Source organism: Rhagoletis zephyria, unplaced genomic scaffold (assembly GCF_001687245.7).
Source record: "Rhagoletis zephyria isolate East Lansing unplaced genomic scaffold, Rhagoletis_zephyria_1.1 Rzeph_scaffold_00929, whole genome shotgun sequence".
Taxonomy (NCBI): domain Eukaryota; kingdom Metazoa; phylum Arthropoda; class Insecta; order Diptera; family Tephritidae; genus Rhagoletis; species Rhagoletis zephyria.
This window is the reverse complement of record NW_016158013.1, coordinates 52,421-70,678: the sequence shown is the minus strand read 5'-3', so window position 1 is coordinate 70,678 and position 18,258 is coordinate 52,421. Positions and strand designations below refer to the sequence as shown.

The window sequence follows — 18,258 nt, the reverse complement described above, 5'->3', positions numbered from 1 at the left end:
ACGTAAATTGTTAGTTAGTTCTAGCAGAGCGTTAGGAACTGCGCGGTGATAAGTAAGACGTTTATGATTTCATTATTATAAGGCATACCTCGACGTTTAAATACAATCACTGTTTAAACGCGTTGCGCATGCGCTCTCTGCTTACTTCGCCTAATTGTTGAACAAGCACAGTGTGCGCACGGAAGTATGCAACATTATATTAGCGAACGTTTCGGGCTATTTTTTGACGTAGAATACGTCTTACCTTAAGGTATGGGGGCTATGTTCAAATGTTGTAGTTGTAATTTTTAGAGCTTCACAAAAACGCTNTTCTCTGTGATTCGCAACGAGTTTATGAAATATTTCGATCAAAGCCGGAGCGGCTGAAACTATGCTTATTGCTAGACATCGCAAATAAAAACAATCGCTTTTCCCAAACGATTCGATGAATGGGATGGAAACACAACATCAATGCGGAAATACATATGTATATTGACTAAAAGGAAATAGACATTAGGTCAATTTCATATCAATTGTGCATTTTTCTTCAAAATAATACCACGCTAGGAAAAATCTCAAGTTTTGAAATTACACAAAAAACGCCGAAACACGTTAACTTAATACCGTTCTTCCAGGTCAGCGAATTTATGTTCATTTCTTTATAAAAAAAGTAAGTGCGCCTGGGCCACACTGGAGGAGTGAAACTTACGTTACATATCTATTTTGTCTCATAACCAATATATGTACACACATACATACAATGTATGTACATACATAAATATGTACATCTGCTTTTGCTTAAGGTTATTTTTTTTTGCCTTTTCTATCTAGATCCCTACCTCTACTCCTGTTCGTTCTAACTACATTTCTTTCATTGTTTTACTTTATCTTCATTTTTATCTCTACATTCTATCGATAACAAAAGCCAGCAAAATATCGAAAATCGATAAAAATATCGATAAGATAATAGATAAAAATATCGATAATAAAATCGATAAATAATCGATAACAAAATCGAAAAAGTATCAATAACCAAATCGATAAATAATCGATAGCAAAATCGATAAGTAATCGATAACCAAATCGATAAAAAATCTATAACAACATTGATAAATAATCGATAACAAAATCGACAATTAATCGATAACAAAATCTATAACAGCAATATCGATGACAAATTCGATAACAATTTCTATAGCAAAATCGATAATACTATTGGTAGCGAAATTGATTGGAAAATCGATAAAAATATCGAAAAAAAAATCGATAAAAATATTATTAAAAAAATATAATATAATAAATAAATAAATATAATTGTTAACAAAATCGATAACAAAACCGATAAAAATGTCGATTATTATATCGATCAGTCTCGAGTATCCCGAAAATCTCTAAAATCCCAAAATAGTTCCCAGATTGAGTCTCTGTGTCCCTATCTATATCTTTTCGTCTATAATTACCTTTATTTTAATCTTGCTTCCTCTATCTTTATCTTTACTTTTATCGGTATCCTCATCCTCCTCTTTGTCTTTACTTTTATGTTTATCATTTTCTTCATCTACATATTGCCCTTTAGCTTTGCCCTTATACATAAGTAAAGTGTTTATGTAAATTTATCTTGGTCTTCATTTTTGCCTTTATCTTTACCCATCTTCGTTTTTGTTTTTATTTTTACCTTTGCCTTTATCCTTTTCTTTATCTATGTAGGTACTCACCTTTACTTTCATTCTTGTATTGGTCTTTTCTAAGTGTTATTCTTTAACCTTTTATTAGCAAGTTTTTGCTAAATTAATAACATACATTCAAGAAGCACTTGTTTCCGCCCCAACCATTTCCGTTGCATTTTCGTTAATTTTTCCAATTTACTCCCACCCAACCAACCAACCGCCGCTAACGAAATTTCACTTCAAAATCAAACTTTAACAGGGAATTGGTTTCATTTGTAGTAAAGCCTGTTCTTTTGTCAAAAAATCAAGCTACTACGGACGAAAATCGATGGATAAATAAATAAGTTTTCAATGGGCAAATGAAAAATTTCCAAAATTTTTGTATGACACAGGAGCAAGAAATAATGTTACTCATACGCCATAACGTACATGGCCGAACGCTTCCTTACTCCTACATGGCGTATGAGTAACATTTTTCATGTTAGGGTTGGAATTTCGGTTTTTTCGTTCGCAATGCAAACTTTAAATGAAAATATCTAGGGAAAATGACCTGAACCACCGAAAATTACATTTACGTATCTCGGCGTTTTTTCGTGTAATTTTAGAGTGTTTGGTTCAATAAAGAATCTGGTTCAACGCTCTCTCAATTAATAAGCTTTAATTCATTTATTAGTATGAAGTGCACATCTACCTATTTATTAAAAAATTGTGGAACTCTCTTCAATGTCACTATGCACACAACTGCCGGGACACACACAACATTTGCAGAATATCTGCGAGTATTGGCTTAATTGAATTATTTCTTACTTGCCGACCCAAGGTTACGAAGGGCTTCACAATGCGCCAGTTCATCAACGTAGAAGGAAGTGGACAGAAATAAATGAATCCATTGAAAGACAGATTAATAAATGAGTTTTATTTCGAATTGTATTGAATGTAGTACACACATACAGTGGTCGAAATAATTATAGCCGCACCACATTTTGACAAGTTATAACATATCATTTTTGTTGTTATTTATTTTGGTTATTTTTTTATAAAAATATAGTTCATTCCAGTATGTTTCGGTTTCCTTCCATATAAAAATACATTGTTTGTATTCGTTATATGGAAGCAAATGGGACAAAAAAAAATATCTAAGACATCCACCGTAATTTTTAGCCATTTGAAACTTGTACTTTGTTGTACTAGAATTCAATCGGCTACCAAACTGCACACTCAGAATCTTTCTAGGAAATCTAATTAAAAAAGTTAGAAATTTTTACGAAACTTTGTTTGTGAATTTTGAATAACAACAAAAATATGTTAAAACTTGTCAAAGTATGGTGCGGCTATAATTATTTCGACCACTGTATGTACATAAGTATGTATCGTCAATGCAAGTGTTTCAGCATATTTAAAAAATTTACAATTTAACAAGAGAAAAAACCGGTACAATTTTTTTTGTTCTAAATTAAATTAAATTTGAAGCAGTTTTGGCTGTTTTTATTTTGTTTACTTAATGCTTATTTGTTTTTTTTATAACATTCTAACACATTACGCAACCAGCACCACATAAATCCGCATTTCAAACTTCTTACAAAAATTCTACAAACTTTAACAATTACACCAAAAAATTTAAAAATTTTTATTAAGAATTTTTAGAAAATTTTAGGTACGCAGTTTTGTAGCTCATTAAACATTTTCGCTCCCCACTGTATGTACATACACTTGCGGTCAGCTGATTTAGTTAAGTTACATTTTGATCAGTTTTGGCAATTTTTCTTTCAAACTGCGTACAAAAATTTTAAAACTTCAACAAACATTAACAATTAAACCGAAAAATTGCAAACTTTTTATTCAGTTTTTGATGTATGCAGCAGTATATAGCCCATTCAATTTTAGTAGGTTAAAGTGCAAATTTCGAGACGTTGGAAAGTCCCGTTGATTTTTATAAATTTTTTGCTGATGATGCTAGACAAACGAGCATTGTCGAGCATATTTTATATGGAAGAAAATGCACAACAACGCAAATTTCTAACGTGTTTAAATTTGCACTTTATTCTGCTAAAATTATAGCCCATTAAATTTTACTGCTGCATACACAAATTACTGAACAAAAAATTTAAAATGTCTAGGTTCAATTGTTAATGTTTGTTGAATTTTTAAAATTTTTGTACGCAGTTTGAAAGCAAAATAGCCAAAACTGGTCAAAATGTAACTTAACTTAATCAGCTGACCACTAGTGTATGTACAGTGGGCAGCAAAAATTTCGAAATGGTTTTTTTTTCAATATTAAAACTTTTTCGTTTATTTTTGATTAAAATATTGCCCATGCCCATATAGTTAAAATAAACCAAAAAAAAAATGTTTTTTTTTAATTTTCTTACTTTTTGTAATGAATTTATAAAACACTTCTGAGTGCAAGTTTGAAGGCTTTGGAAAATCACGTTTATTTCGAGTTTCTTTTGCTTGTGGTCTTTTACATGTAAAAAGTGTATATTATGAAAATTTTGTGTAATTTTGTTTGTAAAAGTTCTTGCGCATTTTATTCCGTAAAATATCATTACCTAAACGTGAAAAGGTGCCAAATCCATTTTTTTTTTTAATTGTTCAGGAAATATGGAAAATCGATGTACATATGTAGAGCTTGGCATTACCTGTCATTCTGCATCAAAAACAAAATTTTGAAAATAAGTGGACTGGGAACCTTTTTACCTTTAGGTAGCGATATACTATATATTTACATTGAAAAGTCCGGAAAAGACTAGATATCAGCAAACAAAAATATTAAAAAATCATAGCATATTTAAGTGCTCTAATATTTCATGGCTTATAAAACTGCATATTCAGAAGCCTTTTACATATTCATATCAAAAAGTTAAAAAAAAAATAAATGTGTGAAAATTTGAAGAATTTTTCTAAAAAATTTCGCAGGCCTGTATAATCTAGTTACATAAGATTTACATGAAAAATTGGTCAAAAATCGCTGCTGACGATTGACCTTAAATTTAGGCAAAATATTTTTATGGAAGCCACTGAAACGCTTGGGGAATAGGAACCGAAGAAGGGGCCGTGTGGGTGATGGAACTTATTTTTGTTTTAGAAGGAAAAATATTCGCTTTTTTTTTTGATTTGCGCATGTATTGATGCATACATACTGCTTTATATGATTGTATATACGTTAGACCGTACCACCTTACAAACAAACAAAATAAGTTCACCGCTGAGTCAAAGGTATTGGTGGCACCTGCATTCGACAATACAAAATTTTGTTTAAATATTTATTTTGGAATAGTCAAACAACTTTATATTTTACAAATTTTTGACGAACTTTAATTTACTTTCTCCAAAATTTTCTTTAAAAAAAAAGACTTCAGACTAAGGAGTGCAAGTCGAACTTTTTTTCTGGTACGATCTAATGTACATCGTAAACGCTCATTTTTATTTTATTTCATTATTCAATCCACTTTATTATCTTTGTCTAGTAATTTCCTTTTTTGTTGTTGTTTTTTTTTTAGAATCTTTTTTCTAAGATATACTAAGGGTTCGTCTCCTTACTTGTGTACTCTGGCTATACCTTACTTTTCCTTCATATAGTATTTCTTTTCATTTTTATTGACACATCCGCTTTGCTGCTCTGACTCTTTGCCTGGTATATGTACATACTAGACTCCAGCGCAATTCCATTTAAACGGCCCAACAAGACATCCGATCGTCGCGCAAATACTTTCCATCCCCTACTTTCATCGTTCGGGTCAAGTATGAGTAAGCATAAACCAGTTTCAGCAAGCGTACATAAACTACCGATCAATAGCAACACGCGTAGAGTATTTACTTTGCCTTCCGCAACTACTGCGNTGCTCTTCGTTGCTTTTGTTATCAACATAGTTGGCAAACGCGTTCGTCAAATGCCATGAAACTTCAATGAATGTTTAGATATTTTCGCTTTTAAAGCTTTTCTTCCAAATAGGTTTATATGGTTATATTTATTTAAGTATATTCTGTGCGTCCTTGTCTTTTTATGAGCCGTTTATTTTGAAAGTGACATAAGTCAGTTCCAGTTCTTGTGCTTAAATGGTCGATTATTTTTAACCGAATGCATCTGTCGTGCGTAGTAAATTCGTGACAAAGCTTTTTACCTTTTGCTAATGAAGTTGAACGAATAACAAACGCGTTCGGGTACAGGTAAATGATCACTGCAGTCATGCTGCATGAAATGACTTATGGGACTTTCAAAATAAGCGGCTCACATACAAGTCTGCTTCTATTTTTATCTAGTGTCAAGGCGAACGTATGGTTGTGGGGAATTCGATCTAGCTATAGATATTCTTGAAGTTAAAGTCACTTTAAAAGATTTTATTAAACGTGAGTGGCTTCATACATACATACATACATATTATAAAATATATATGTACGTTTATACATAATTATTTAGACGACAAGCATTTTGAAATGCTTAAGTGTACTATTTTTATGTACTTCCACTCCATTATTATTCCCCCGTCCTCTTTTTAACTCTATTATCTGTGTTGGCTTTTTGCTATTATCATCATTACGGAAAATTTAAAGCGGAAACACTTGCAATCAGCTTTATGGCTCATACTTTCAGCGCGCTGATAACATTGTTAAGCTATCGGTAAAGGCAATTGCTTCCTGTCTAATACCCAGCTACACAAAATATGTACACCCTCACTGTGTAGTTCACCACCGCGCATATATGTATGTACTACATAACTGAGAAGTACTTGAGGGCAAATAATTCAGCCGATTGTCAAGTCCCAAGGGCAATTTTAATCGTTGTGGTAGGCACAAAAGCAATCTTCTTTGATGTCTCACGTAAAAGACATTGCGGCAAGAATTTCTGTGTCTATTTTCCAAAAGCCCCTTGGCATATTTATATACATTTCAAACAAGTGTGGAGCACTGGAACATGTCAATCGCTTATTTAGTTTGTTATGTTAAACCATCACACATTTATGTACATACATATGTATTTTAAATTTCTGTTGTCAATGGAAAATCTTTAGATAAAAATTACATGGCGCGTATGTTCGCAATATTTCGCTAAACGACTTGACCAATTTGATGAAGAAATTTGTTTTGTAATTATGCGGTCTTTATCGAAGTTAATGGGGACAAGCTTCACTTTTCTCTTGTGGAGTATGCTTCGGTGTTCTAGGCTGAGGTATTTGCAATCCTCAAGACCATGGACTACGAGGCGGAAAATAGGTAGAGGGGAAAGAGTTTATGTGTCTGCAGTGATAGCCAAGCTGCACTAAAGGCGTTGGCCAGCCCTCTAACAACTTCTACACTAGTTCGGCAATGCAAGTCTCGACAAAATTTTGTTGGCAGGTCACTCGGGAGTACCTGGTAATGAGACATCAGAACATTTGGCCAGAGTTGGCTCAGACCAGGCATTCCTCGTTCCGCAACTAATTTTAGCAGTACCCTCTTCGGCCATCGAAGCCACCATCAGAAACTGGGTGTATACTTCGGCTATAGCTTGGCCACTATGTACTTTCATATAAAGCGCTGGTGTGATGGCCAGCCTTAACAAAGAACTTTATAGTTAAGAACCAGAGCGTATATCAGTGGTCAGATGCTTTTGGCGCCACGAGTGCAGATGTGTCGGTGCTTAACGTGACTATCTGCCAAAATGACCTGACATCACGGTGCTCCAAAGCACAACGGATCAATTCAATGCCTTGATGAGCTTGCAAAGCAACTCCACATTGAACCATTTCTGGTTCTACCCGAACTTGGGTTTAAACCACAGCCACCACGATACTCCCCGAGGGGCCGCATCATGAACAAACCCAGAGTAATGGTCACCAGCGAGATTTTCCCGACTTGTTCGACTCACCCTGACATACTTAACTTGCTTGACTCACAACGGCACAACTTACTCGACTACTTAATTACACACTCATCTCCAATTCAACGTGCACACTTCATACCCATCTTTCTCGTCTCACTCGTCTTATTGGCCTCGCTCTTCACCGCTCCTCCCCAAGCACAATGCAGGGAGGTCGCTCGAACTCGCTCGACTTTCGCAACGGCTCGAGTTGCTCAACTTGCATACATTCAGCCATCTTCTCGCCTTGCTCGTCTCGCACGTCTTACTCGCCTCGCTCGTGAGCACCCTCCTTTAACCAGGTGAGGTGACTCGAATCGCTCAACTTTCGCAACTGCTCGAGTTGCTCAACTTGGACATCACCATTTTCAAAACAATTCGTCCACCGTTTTTCACTAATTTTTCGCCGTTTTTCTATCATTAACTTCATTTTCCATCACTTCATTCACCTTCATTTTCACCATTTTTCTAGTCGTGCTTATCATGCTAGTGCTGGTCTTGCAAGCCTTGCTTGTCTCGGAACGTACAATTTTTGATATTTTAGATTTTTTTAAATGCGAAAAAGCACCTGTGAAGTGTAGAACGAAAGAGACAACAAAGCTGTAGAAAATGTTTCGAATCTGATGTTCCACTTTCACAAATGTCAAGCAAGGGTTATACGGTCGGCGTTGAAACCACATCTAAAGACCATTATTAAAATAGTTTATATATACATAAATACATATATTGAAAAATCTATTAAATTTCAAGCAACTTTGTATGTAATTTTCAAGAAAACATAAATAACTTAGTCACCCTTTTACAATTTTCTTTACCATCGTTTCACGGAAAAATATCAATGAAATTTAAATTAAATAATTTTCTCAATTTACAATAAAAGCATAATTATCTCGAACATTCGCCTTGTCAGCTATTTATAAACTGTAGGAAAATAGTGGAGGACTATATATAGCATCGAAAAGATATTATGATTCAGAACACATTCTTTTAAACATAGGTTATGAGTCCGCCTACTCTTTGGCAACGAATTCATATGAAAATGACATAAATCTTTTCACAAGTAATCTACTTAACTTTTTTTTCGTTGTAATGCGACTTTAAATACGTGTGGCGTGAAAACTTTTACCAAAATAGCGAATATCAATTGCGGCACTGATGGCCACTTAACGGTGATTGAGAGTCTGAAAGAGGGCGATGATAAGTGGCCATAAAATTACCTCAATTACAGGGTGCAAAAAAAATGTCATACAAGTTTATGACAACTGCAACCAACAATAAGTCAAATCAAGAGGAAGAACCGTTCAAGTATCAAAAGCGCGAAAGGCAAACGCAATGCGCATTTGTGGCTGTGGGGAATGGTATAAAATGTTTTATGGAAGTTGAAATTTACGTGAGGAAGCCAGTGTGAGAGACAAGGTGAGATAAGTTTTTACTATGGCGTTTGACATTTTATGGCAGAGAAATTTTTATTACATTAATTTCTTTGGCTACGAATATGAAAAAAATAAACACTTGCAAGTGTGTAGGTGCAGATGTGCATATGTATGTAAGTGTATGCTAACAGCAGTATTTTTCGCTGAGAGTAGAGGGGTGTTTATGGCCTTAACGATGGATATAAAGAAAAAATGTCGGAAAAAAGCACACATACTACATATACATACATACGTATTTAATCGAATTCCTTTCTCATTCTTTTACATTTGAGGTGCAAAGTATGTTAATAAGCTTCCCGGTGCTTGTTTACATACGCTGAGTGCGACTTTGTAGTTTAAATATATCCTGTAAATGAAAATGGCCATAAGTCATATTCATTTGTGAAAGTTCTAATACTCGAGGTTACAAAAGCACCATAGCAGCAAAAATATTGTAATTTATTTGGGTTTTCACGCAGCTGTAAATCCTCATTCATCAAAATCGAAACTTTTACTTAAATATTTGCGACGTTACGCATACGCCCGAACATAAAAAGTTTCTGAGGTCAATGACTTCAACTGTATGTATTTTATTTTGTTTTCATTGTAGCAATTAGGTTGTCGGCATGGTATCTTTGCCTCCTTATTAAGTAACACGAAATAAATCGTTTATCGAAAGGAAAGTTGTGCGAAGTGTTACAATACAACTTTTATCGCTGTTACGAGTATATATGTATGGCACATATATATGTAAGTATATATGTGTTTTTATGTGTATAAATGTACCAAATTTTTCCATCGCCGGCTTATAGATTTTAGTCACATTTAATCTTCGAAGCAGAGACCACTCACTGCAATTTATCTACATAGAGTTTTCTTAAATCAGGAAGCGCATTGAAAAAACTGTCTTTAAGTTTATACCCGGCGTACTTCACTGCGCCTTAAAAGTATTTTTGTGCTGTTTGACACCCGTATTGTAGCATTTCATTTATTTTAACAATTTAATTTAATAAAATCTTTCAAACAGGTGGCAACCCTCCTCAAACATATTACCGGCAGTAATCTTTCCTAAACCTCTTCAGTTGGATACCCATATTGCAATATTCAATTTGTATTATAAATTAAATTAAATTCGAATTTCCAAATAGGTGGCAACCTTCAACAAAAACTATTTGCGGCTGTAAGCCTTCTAACAATTCTAAAACAAATGTTTATTTGGCTTCTGTAGTTCTAATAAAGACACCCCATATTATTTTTTCTTTAATATCTATAATGTACAGACATCGGCCTGCTACAATTTTATTATATGTATAAAGAAGTAGCTGGCTTGAGGCACAGTAGGTATGTATTTGAATTATAGGGGATTTATAACTCCGAACAACTAACCACAAACATGGGAAACAAAAATTAAGAAAAATACAAAATAATATACTAAAATAAAATATAAAGTTAATTAACATAAAGCAAAATACAAGAAAATTAGCTAAATAAAATAACGATAAAAGAAAGTAAACAAAATAAATAATGTATGAATATAAATATTAAACAGCCACAGAAAAAAGTGTCGGAGTTCGAGAATCAGACTATTCTTTCCTCATTTATTTTGATGCACTGAACCATGAATATGAAGTCCGTTGTGCTCCACTCGTTAGAAGTTTTTCTTAACCTAAGATTTTCAGAATAAGTTATTTAAGGAAGAAGTATTTACCACAAAGCGCAAGGGTGACGGCAGAGTGATGGTTTTATGCTTCAGAGCCATAACATGCTATAAATCTTATTCTATGTTTTCCTATGATTTGCTCAAAATATGTCAAAAGATAGAAGTGGCAATAAAATTGGTTTTAAATAGTTCTACTGAAATAATCAAAATATGTATTTCCTAAGAAAAGCGAGCCTTAAATTACTGATATACGTTAGAGTAGCAGGAACTGAGAACTGAACTAGAACCGGAGTATTTCAAGTCAAAATTTTTTTTTTTAGAATTTTTTTTTGTGCAAGGTGCTGCGGATTTTTTTTCTTATAAAAAAAATTTTATCATGTGTTATATGGAAGAAAATGCGCAACACCCTGCACAAAAAAAATCTAAAAAATCAAGGGTAATTTTTAACGATTTGAGGCTTGCACTTTCTTAGACTACAATTGAATGGGCTACAGAACTGCATACCCGAAACTTTTCTATATATTCTGATTAAAAATTTGGAAATTTTGTTGACAATTTTTTGAAGCTTGATTAATTTCTTTTGCAATTTTTGCAAGCTTTGAAACTTTTATTATTGTGGTTTTTGTTACAGATTGAACTAAATATCAAACACTATCATTTCGAATTACGTTTCTAATTAGTTGAACGCAGGTGTAAGTATATAGACGATACTTGGATATGGCTTTTGACAACGTTGACCGAATTCTACAAATCTTCTTTATTGGAAATGAGATACCTTGGAGGTGTTAATTTGATTTAGTTCTAATATTTGGATCATGGACAAAAATACGGTACACAACGAATAACATAATGGGTATGTCTTTGTTATATAAGCAATGGTTTTTTTTGCTTAAAATTACTTGTATCTTCCCCTTTTTTCTTAATCTAATTTTCACAAATCTCATTTAAAGTAGGTGTTAAAAATCATACGGCGAAAAATGGGTTCATTATTTAAAGGAATTAGCAGTGCAAAAATATGTATTATTACAGATGGCGCTTCCCGTATATACATATGTATATGCTTAGTGCTTGAAAGTGCTACTCCTCCGATTTGTGGCGTACGCCTTGATGTTCTGCATTACTCCTGCATTGCTTTTCACTTATGTAGTTTCAAGTAAGCATTTTGTAGTAAACTGCAAGTTATATATTTAATAGAAATTCCGCAAAAAAGCTACCTACAAGTTGGTTATTTTTTATCAATTGATAATTTTTTTCACCAGGGAAGGCACTTTAATTTACCTATACATAAGTATATACACACATATGTATGTGTATGCAAGTGGCTTCGGCAGTCTGTGACTCATGTGCATTACCATATTTTAAAATATTGCCAGCTTTGCCAGTTGACTTCGCCCATTTCGGGTTTCCAAAGTTGATTTTCTGACATATTTAATTTTTTTTGCACTAAACCCAAAAACACATATGGTAACTTGTCTAACAAAAATGTGCCATCGGTTAATAAATACATACGCAAAATTCTATGCCAAATCCCTTTAAGGTCATTTACCATTTAAGGTCATTTACCATATGCGATGCGATAAAAAAATGTAAATGGAGGAAGAAACTTATTACCAACACGATTACTAAATTATTCGTTAACCAGACACGACATGTCGAATGATGCTCAACGTGAAACAGCGCATAGCTTTTCTCCTATTTTCTGTGCATATAACCGATGATACATCAGTGTCAAAGACGACACAAAAAATGACAAAACAATTTTAGCAAAATAATAAAAATATCTGTATATGAGTATTTATTGCAAATGACAAAAAAGATAATATCTATGTATGTACAATATGTGTTGTGTTGTGTGTACATAAGTATGTATATATGTATGTACATAGTTATAGTTACAAATATGGTACAAACAAGCGAGCCACTATTGTGCTCCTTTATACAAACGTATATTTATTTATGTAAACATATGTATTTATATAAAAAGAAATGGCTGTCTAAAGCTAGGATAAAATTTCACAAATGACACAAATTAATGGTTTGGGATTTGTTTACGCTCTTCTATGCGTTCATATTGTAGTTTCATTGTTCCGACTTTAAGTGATTTTCATAATTCCTTTTATAAAGTATGGTATATACAATACATGCATACATACATATACGCGCATATATGTATGTACATTAGGGTGGCCCAAAAATACATAGGAAAATCAACTTTTTTGACTTTTCCTGCTGCCACCCCCGAAAACGCAAGAATATCAAAAATAAGGAGACACGTATTTTTTTATTTTGAAATCCGTGCCGCCGTATTTTATATGGGGAAAATACATTTTTTCGTAGAATTGCTATAAAATCGTTAAAAATAATTACTTTTTGGTCGAATAAGACTATCATAGTGTTATGATGCTTATTTGACTTAAAAATTAAAAAAAAAAAATTAAATGGAGTGCGATATATCGTCGCTACCATGTCAAACTATCGAATGTGTAAAAATGCATATTGCATCATTTCACTTCACCTACATACTTAACTCATCTCAGTTAACAGATGGGTGGCAATCATATTTAAAAACATGTTAGTCCAAAGCTTATGCGCACACCCGTCGTGTGATACCTATATTGTGGTATTAAATAAGCTTAAATTTTTAATGACTGTTCCATTTTTTTTTTAAGTTGTCTACCTAGTTAAAAAAAATTTAAATATCTTCGAAGGCTTTTAGTTTTGATGAAGAAACTTAAATATTTTATTGACCTTTAAATAATTTTATATTAACAAATATCTGGCAACCCTATTCTTCAAAATTGTTTGCGATAAACCTACAGAAAACATCGAGTAGAATGCAAAAAAAAATTAAACACATCCATTGAGCTGTTCGTGCGTGATGTGGCTATGAATACATAAAACAACTAATTTTTGTATATGCATAACAGTTAGAATTATCGGTTATTAAAACACATTAAGTAAATTTTTTAAGTTAAATAAGCATTATAGTGTTATTTTTTTAGACTACTGAAGGGAAATACTTAGTCTTGTTAGATCAAAAAATATTTATTTTCAACGATTTTATAGCAATTTTACGAAAAAGTGTACTTTCCCTATGTAAAATATATGGGAAACTTCTAAGCCCCGGCGGCACGGGTAAATATTAATCGATTTCAAAATAAAAAATAGGTGTCTCCTTATTTTTGATATTCTTCAGATCTGGGGGTGGCGGGAGGAAAAAAATTTGGGCCACCCTAATGTACATCCACATCTTCTGCTTAGTACTTAATTGGTGTTCGCAGTAGATATTTGAATGCCTCCGTGAAGTCAAGTGGATTTCAATGGATTTCAATAGCTTACAATATTGTATAGAAATATATGAATGTTAGTATATACAAAGGTGTGTGCGTGTGCATGAGTGCTTGTATTTGGCAGTGACAGGAAAAACGATTATGTCCAAAAAACATCATCGAGTTAGCAAAAGCAGCAAAAGTGGTTAGTTGTACATTGGCTCGATTTAGAAGTGCAGGTTGAGTGAGAACGCAAGCTGTTATTGTATTTTTTTTTTTTTGTTCTCAGTATTTAGTAAACTAAAACGGTGTCGAAGCATAGTGACATCATCGATGACTACTGCAAACATCTTGGTGGAATGGAAGTAGCAGGCAATGCACTTAAAAATATGAACACCTCCACGAAAAAATCCGGATGAACGCAAAACGTCATCTAAAACGCTGTCTGTCTTTCTCATCGTTCGTTGCTAAAGCTGCCTTCACTGTTTGTGTTACTGCTTTTAATTGTTGTTGTTGTTGTTGTTATTACTGTAGAAATAGTAGTAGCAAATGTCGTCCCAACCATAGCCATGGCCCCTGCGCGCGCCAACTGTCATCGATGTCATCTTCAATTGCTTTCGATGCCCTTGACTTTGGCTTTATTGGTGTCGTTATGTTTCTTTTTGACTGCAAATAGACCAAAAATGTAAAAGTCAAGCTGGACTATGAACTGAAGTATGGCGCAAATGAAATATGAAAAACAAAAAACAAAACGGGTATCACCACGAAAAAAATTGACTTCCAAAGCATGTTTTTTATGCCTACATACAAACACACAAAAACACTAAAAAAGAGCACTTAAATGCAACTTGTACAAACTTTAACGTCAAAGTCATTAAATGAATGCGCAAAAAGAAAAACAAATACTAATCTCACGTTATCTACACGAAACCTGTATTCAGCAAAATTTTGACTAAATATCGAACTGGCATGTAGTTCGGTAACAAATTGAAGCAATTGTGTGGCATGGTAAACCTGTTTAACTTTTGATTTCTGCAGCAATGCAGCCGGTGATAAACTTTTTTATTTTATTTTATTTTATTGCTTTATTTTAACAATACTTTGCAAATTCGTATCTTCTTGGATTTTATATTTCTATTCTTTATTGTTTTTTTTTCTAGTATAATCACGAGCAGACACTGCGTGGGCACAAGTACCATACATACAGCAATTTTAAATGTCACGCATACGCCCTGACGTCAACCCAACCCCAGCTCTGTCGTTGTGTACTTGAAACTTATAGCTCAAATTAAAGAAGCACATTTTGATATCTAAACTTTACTGCATACACACTTCTTCTTCATAGTCAATTTATTTTGTTACCCATAACTTTATCATCGTCTATGTATTCTATTACATAGCAACACTTGACTGCTTTGTTTTTGTGTTTTTTATTCACTTCTAACTAATACACTCACTTGTTATGAGCGTATCGGGATCAGCTAACTCAGCATCGTCTACATCAGGTTGTTGTTGTTGCTTTAAATGCTGTTTGAGTTGCACCTTCTTACGCAGTTTCTTCAGATAGGCCTGCTTGTACTCCTCACTGGGCTTGCCGCCAAGTCCATAGCTGACCTCGAGCACCGTGAGCGGTATGACGGTCGAAGAAACGGGTACAAGATCTGCTTGGAAAGAAGTTTGAATCGAGATTATTTAGAAGCTGTTAATAATAGCACCAGTTTTTATTTTGTAGTTTCATGCGTAGTTCTTCGATTATTCTCACTTCGAATGTTTAAGTGCGAGCGAAAAAAACTATTTTGCATACACATAATTTAGACAATGTTTTTTCTTTTACTAAATAAGTAAGTATTTGATTTGAACTTATTTTAGCACATTATTCGACGCCAAAGAAATTACTTGAAATTGGTTAGTTGCAAATAACGGTATATTATCGATCACGCCATTATTACCAATCTCAGTTCTTGTCACTAGTTTTTGAGAAAGATGAGAATGAAAAAATAAAACTTATTTTAGTTGGAACTAAAAATGACGGCTGCCGCATCCAACTGGTGCTTGGTAATATATACGCCCAGGCTTATGCAGATGATGTGGCCTGGCTCTTAACATGCCTTCGTCGGTCAGTTCTTAGCAGGAAAGCGCAAAAATCACTGAACATAATTGACACTTGGCTTTAGTGAAAGTGAGTTGCACGCTAACCCAAGCAAAACTAGTGTTGTGCTCTTCACTGCAAAGGAAGGGTTGAAAGGCTTTGCTCTCCCCGCCCTTAAAGGAATCACTATTCAGATTTCTTCCGAAGTAAAATATTTCGGTTGAATAAAGTATCGCCAAAGCCTTAACAGCATTCTGGCAATGTAAGCGAATCTTTGGTGAAACGTAGGGTGTGTCATCTATAGGAATCCGGTGGATTTACATCGCTCGAGGAGACCCATAATCAGCTACGCATCAACGAACGATCCTGAACGGGAGCTTTTTTCTGGATGCAATGATAAACCTGTCGGCCGCTGTGGTGTAGTGGTAAGCAGTGCGCTGCCTGGGTTCAAACCCTGGTCAAAGCAATATCTCAAAAATATAGAAAAAGGTTTTTTCTTAACAGCGGTCGTCCCTCGGCAGGCAATGGCAAACCTCCGAGTGTATTTCTGCCATGAAAAACAGCTTCTCATAAAAATACAATCGCCGTTCGGAGTCGGCGTAAAACTGTAGGTCCCTCCGCTTTGTGTGACAACATCAAGGCGCACGCCACAAATCGGAGGAGAAGCTCGGCCAAACACTAACATATGTGTAAGCGCCAATCTATTATTATTATTATTATAATGATAAACCTGCCGTAATTTATCGAATACTTTCATACAAGGGGAGGTATTTAAGTCATAAATATTTAGATTTGAATGTCTTTTTGGCTTTGAGGCTGAATGTTGGCTTATCTGTTCTAGACTCAGGAACTGGAGTCTATATCGAAAGTAACGAGAACAATCATCTTCTCTCTTCTTCTTTATTGGCGCTGTAATCGCCTAAGCGATTTTAGCCGAGTCCAAAACAGCACGCCAATCGTTTCTTTTCTGTGTCAATTGTAAATGCCAAGTGAAGCCAAGTCCTTCTCGATCTGGTCTTTCCAACGCCTTCCTCTTCCTCTGTTACCAGCGACTCGCGGTGAATACTTTCAGAGTTGGAGCGTTGCTGGCCATTCGAACGTCATGACATAGCCTGCACACCCGATGAATTTTAAGAAAGCTACGCTATGTCTATATCGTTGTACAGCTCATACAATCTTCACTTCTTCGTATTTGAATCTGAGGTATTTGCAATCTTCAAGGCTATGGACATGGATTGAGAAAAAACGAACAACAAGGGTGAACGAATAGTCATGGAAAGTTGATTTTCCGTCATATTGACCAATGAATTGCTTGTTTTACCAGTGGAAAAGTACTTGGAAGGCCGGCAGTAGGACGCAGCTGAACACGTATGCATTCAATGCATATACTACGTTCGTAGCTATTCGGATTCAGTGATAGCATTTTCGTAAACTTCACGAAAAATCAGACTACTATGGATTTAGCGATAGTCCAGAATATTTATTTCGGTCCCTCCGATTAATATTTATTTCGGTGCATGCAGTGAGCCTTTTCTGGAGACCTCTTTTATTCTTACGACGGTATCAATATTGGGTTTAAAATTGGACCATCTCAAAAGATGAGCACTGCTTTAGAGATGGTATCCGCAAATTTTCTTATACTCGTAGATGGGCAAAAGTCATAGCTTACATTTAATATTTATTTTATTCACTTTTGTTTAAATAAAAGCTTTTAAAAATAGCAAGAGACCAGTTAAGCTCGATTTTAGAATTTGTATTTGTTTATATTAAATTTTTTTTAGTGCAAAGTGCAGAAACAAATTGCAATTTTGAAGACAATCGATTCTCCTGTTCCAATTAATAAATTAGAAATAATAAAACCCAGTTGGATACAATTTCAGGGCTCCCCTAAAACAGAAAAAATTTGAAATGTTATCTATAAAAAAAATACCGAAATTAAATTTTATTTTGAGTCTTTAGAAAAAATTTTGGGATGCGGTTTTATAGATCATAAAATTTTAGTATAGCAAGATGCAATTGGCTAAGAGTTCGTTTCTAAAAACTAAAAAAAAAATTGATTTTGGTGAAAATTTTTTATATCATTTAATTTTTTTATACCCGAGCGCACTTGTGCACAAGGGTATATTAATTTTGTTCACATAACGGTTGTTTGTAACAGCCAAAACGAATCGATATAGATATAGACAAATGTATACATAAATGATCAGGATGAAAAAAGAAATCGATTAAGCCATGTCTGTCTGTCCGTCCGTCTGTCCGTGTACACGATAACTCGAGCAAAAATTGAGATATCTCAACGAAATTTGGTATGTAGGTTTCCCTTAATCCAAGGTAGGTTGGTATTGA

General features: G+C 34.1%; 1 protein-coding gene across 1 annotated transcript in view; it reads right to left on the bottom strand.

The window, feature by feature from the left end:
* Positions 1 to 13,324: 13,324 nt before the first annotated feature.
* LOC108362094 (uncharacterized) overlaps positions 13,325 to 18,258 on the bottom strand; it is a 6,733-nt gene continuing 1,799 nt past the window's right edge. The window contains exons 2-3 of the mRNA XM_017614948.1: positions 15,281 to 15,484; positions 13,325 to 14,489 (exon numbers count right to left, since the gene is read on the bottom strand). Of these exons, the coding sequence (XP_017470437.1) occupies positions 14,431 to 14,489; positions 15,281 to 15,484 (263 nt within the window). The 3' untranslated portion in view covers positions 13,325 to 14,430. The remainder of the gene's footprint in view (positions 14,490 to 15,280; positions 15,485 to 18,258) is intronic.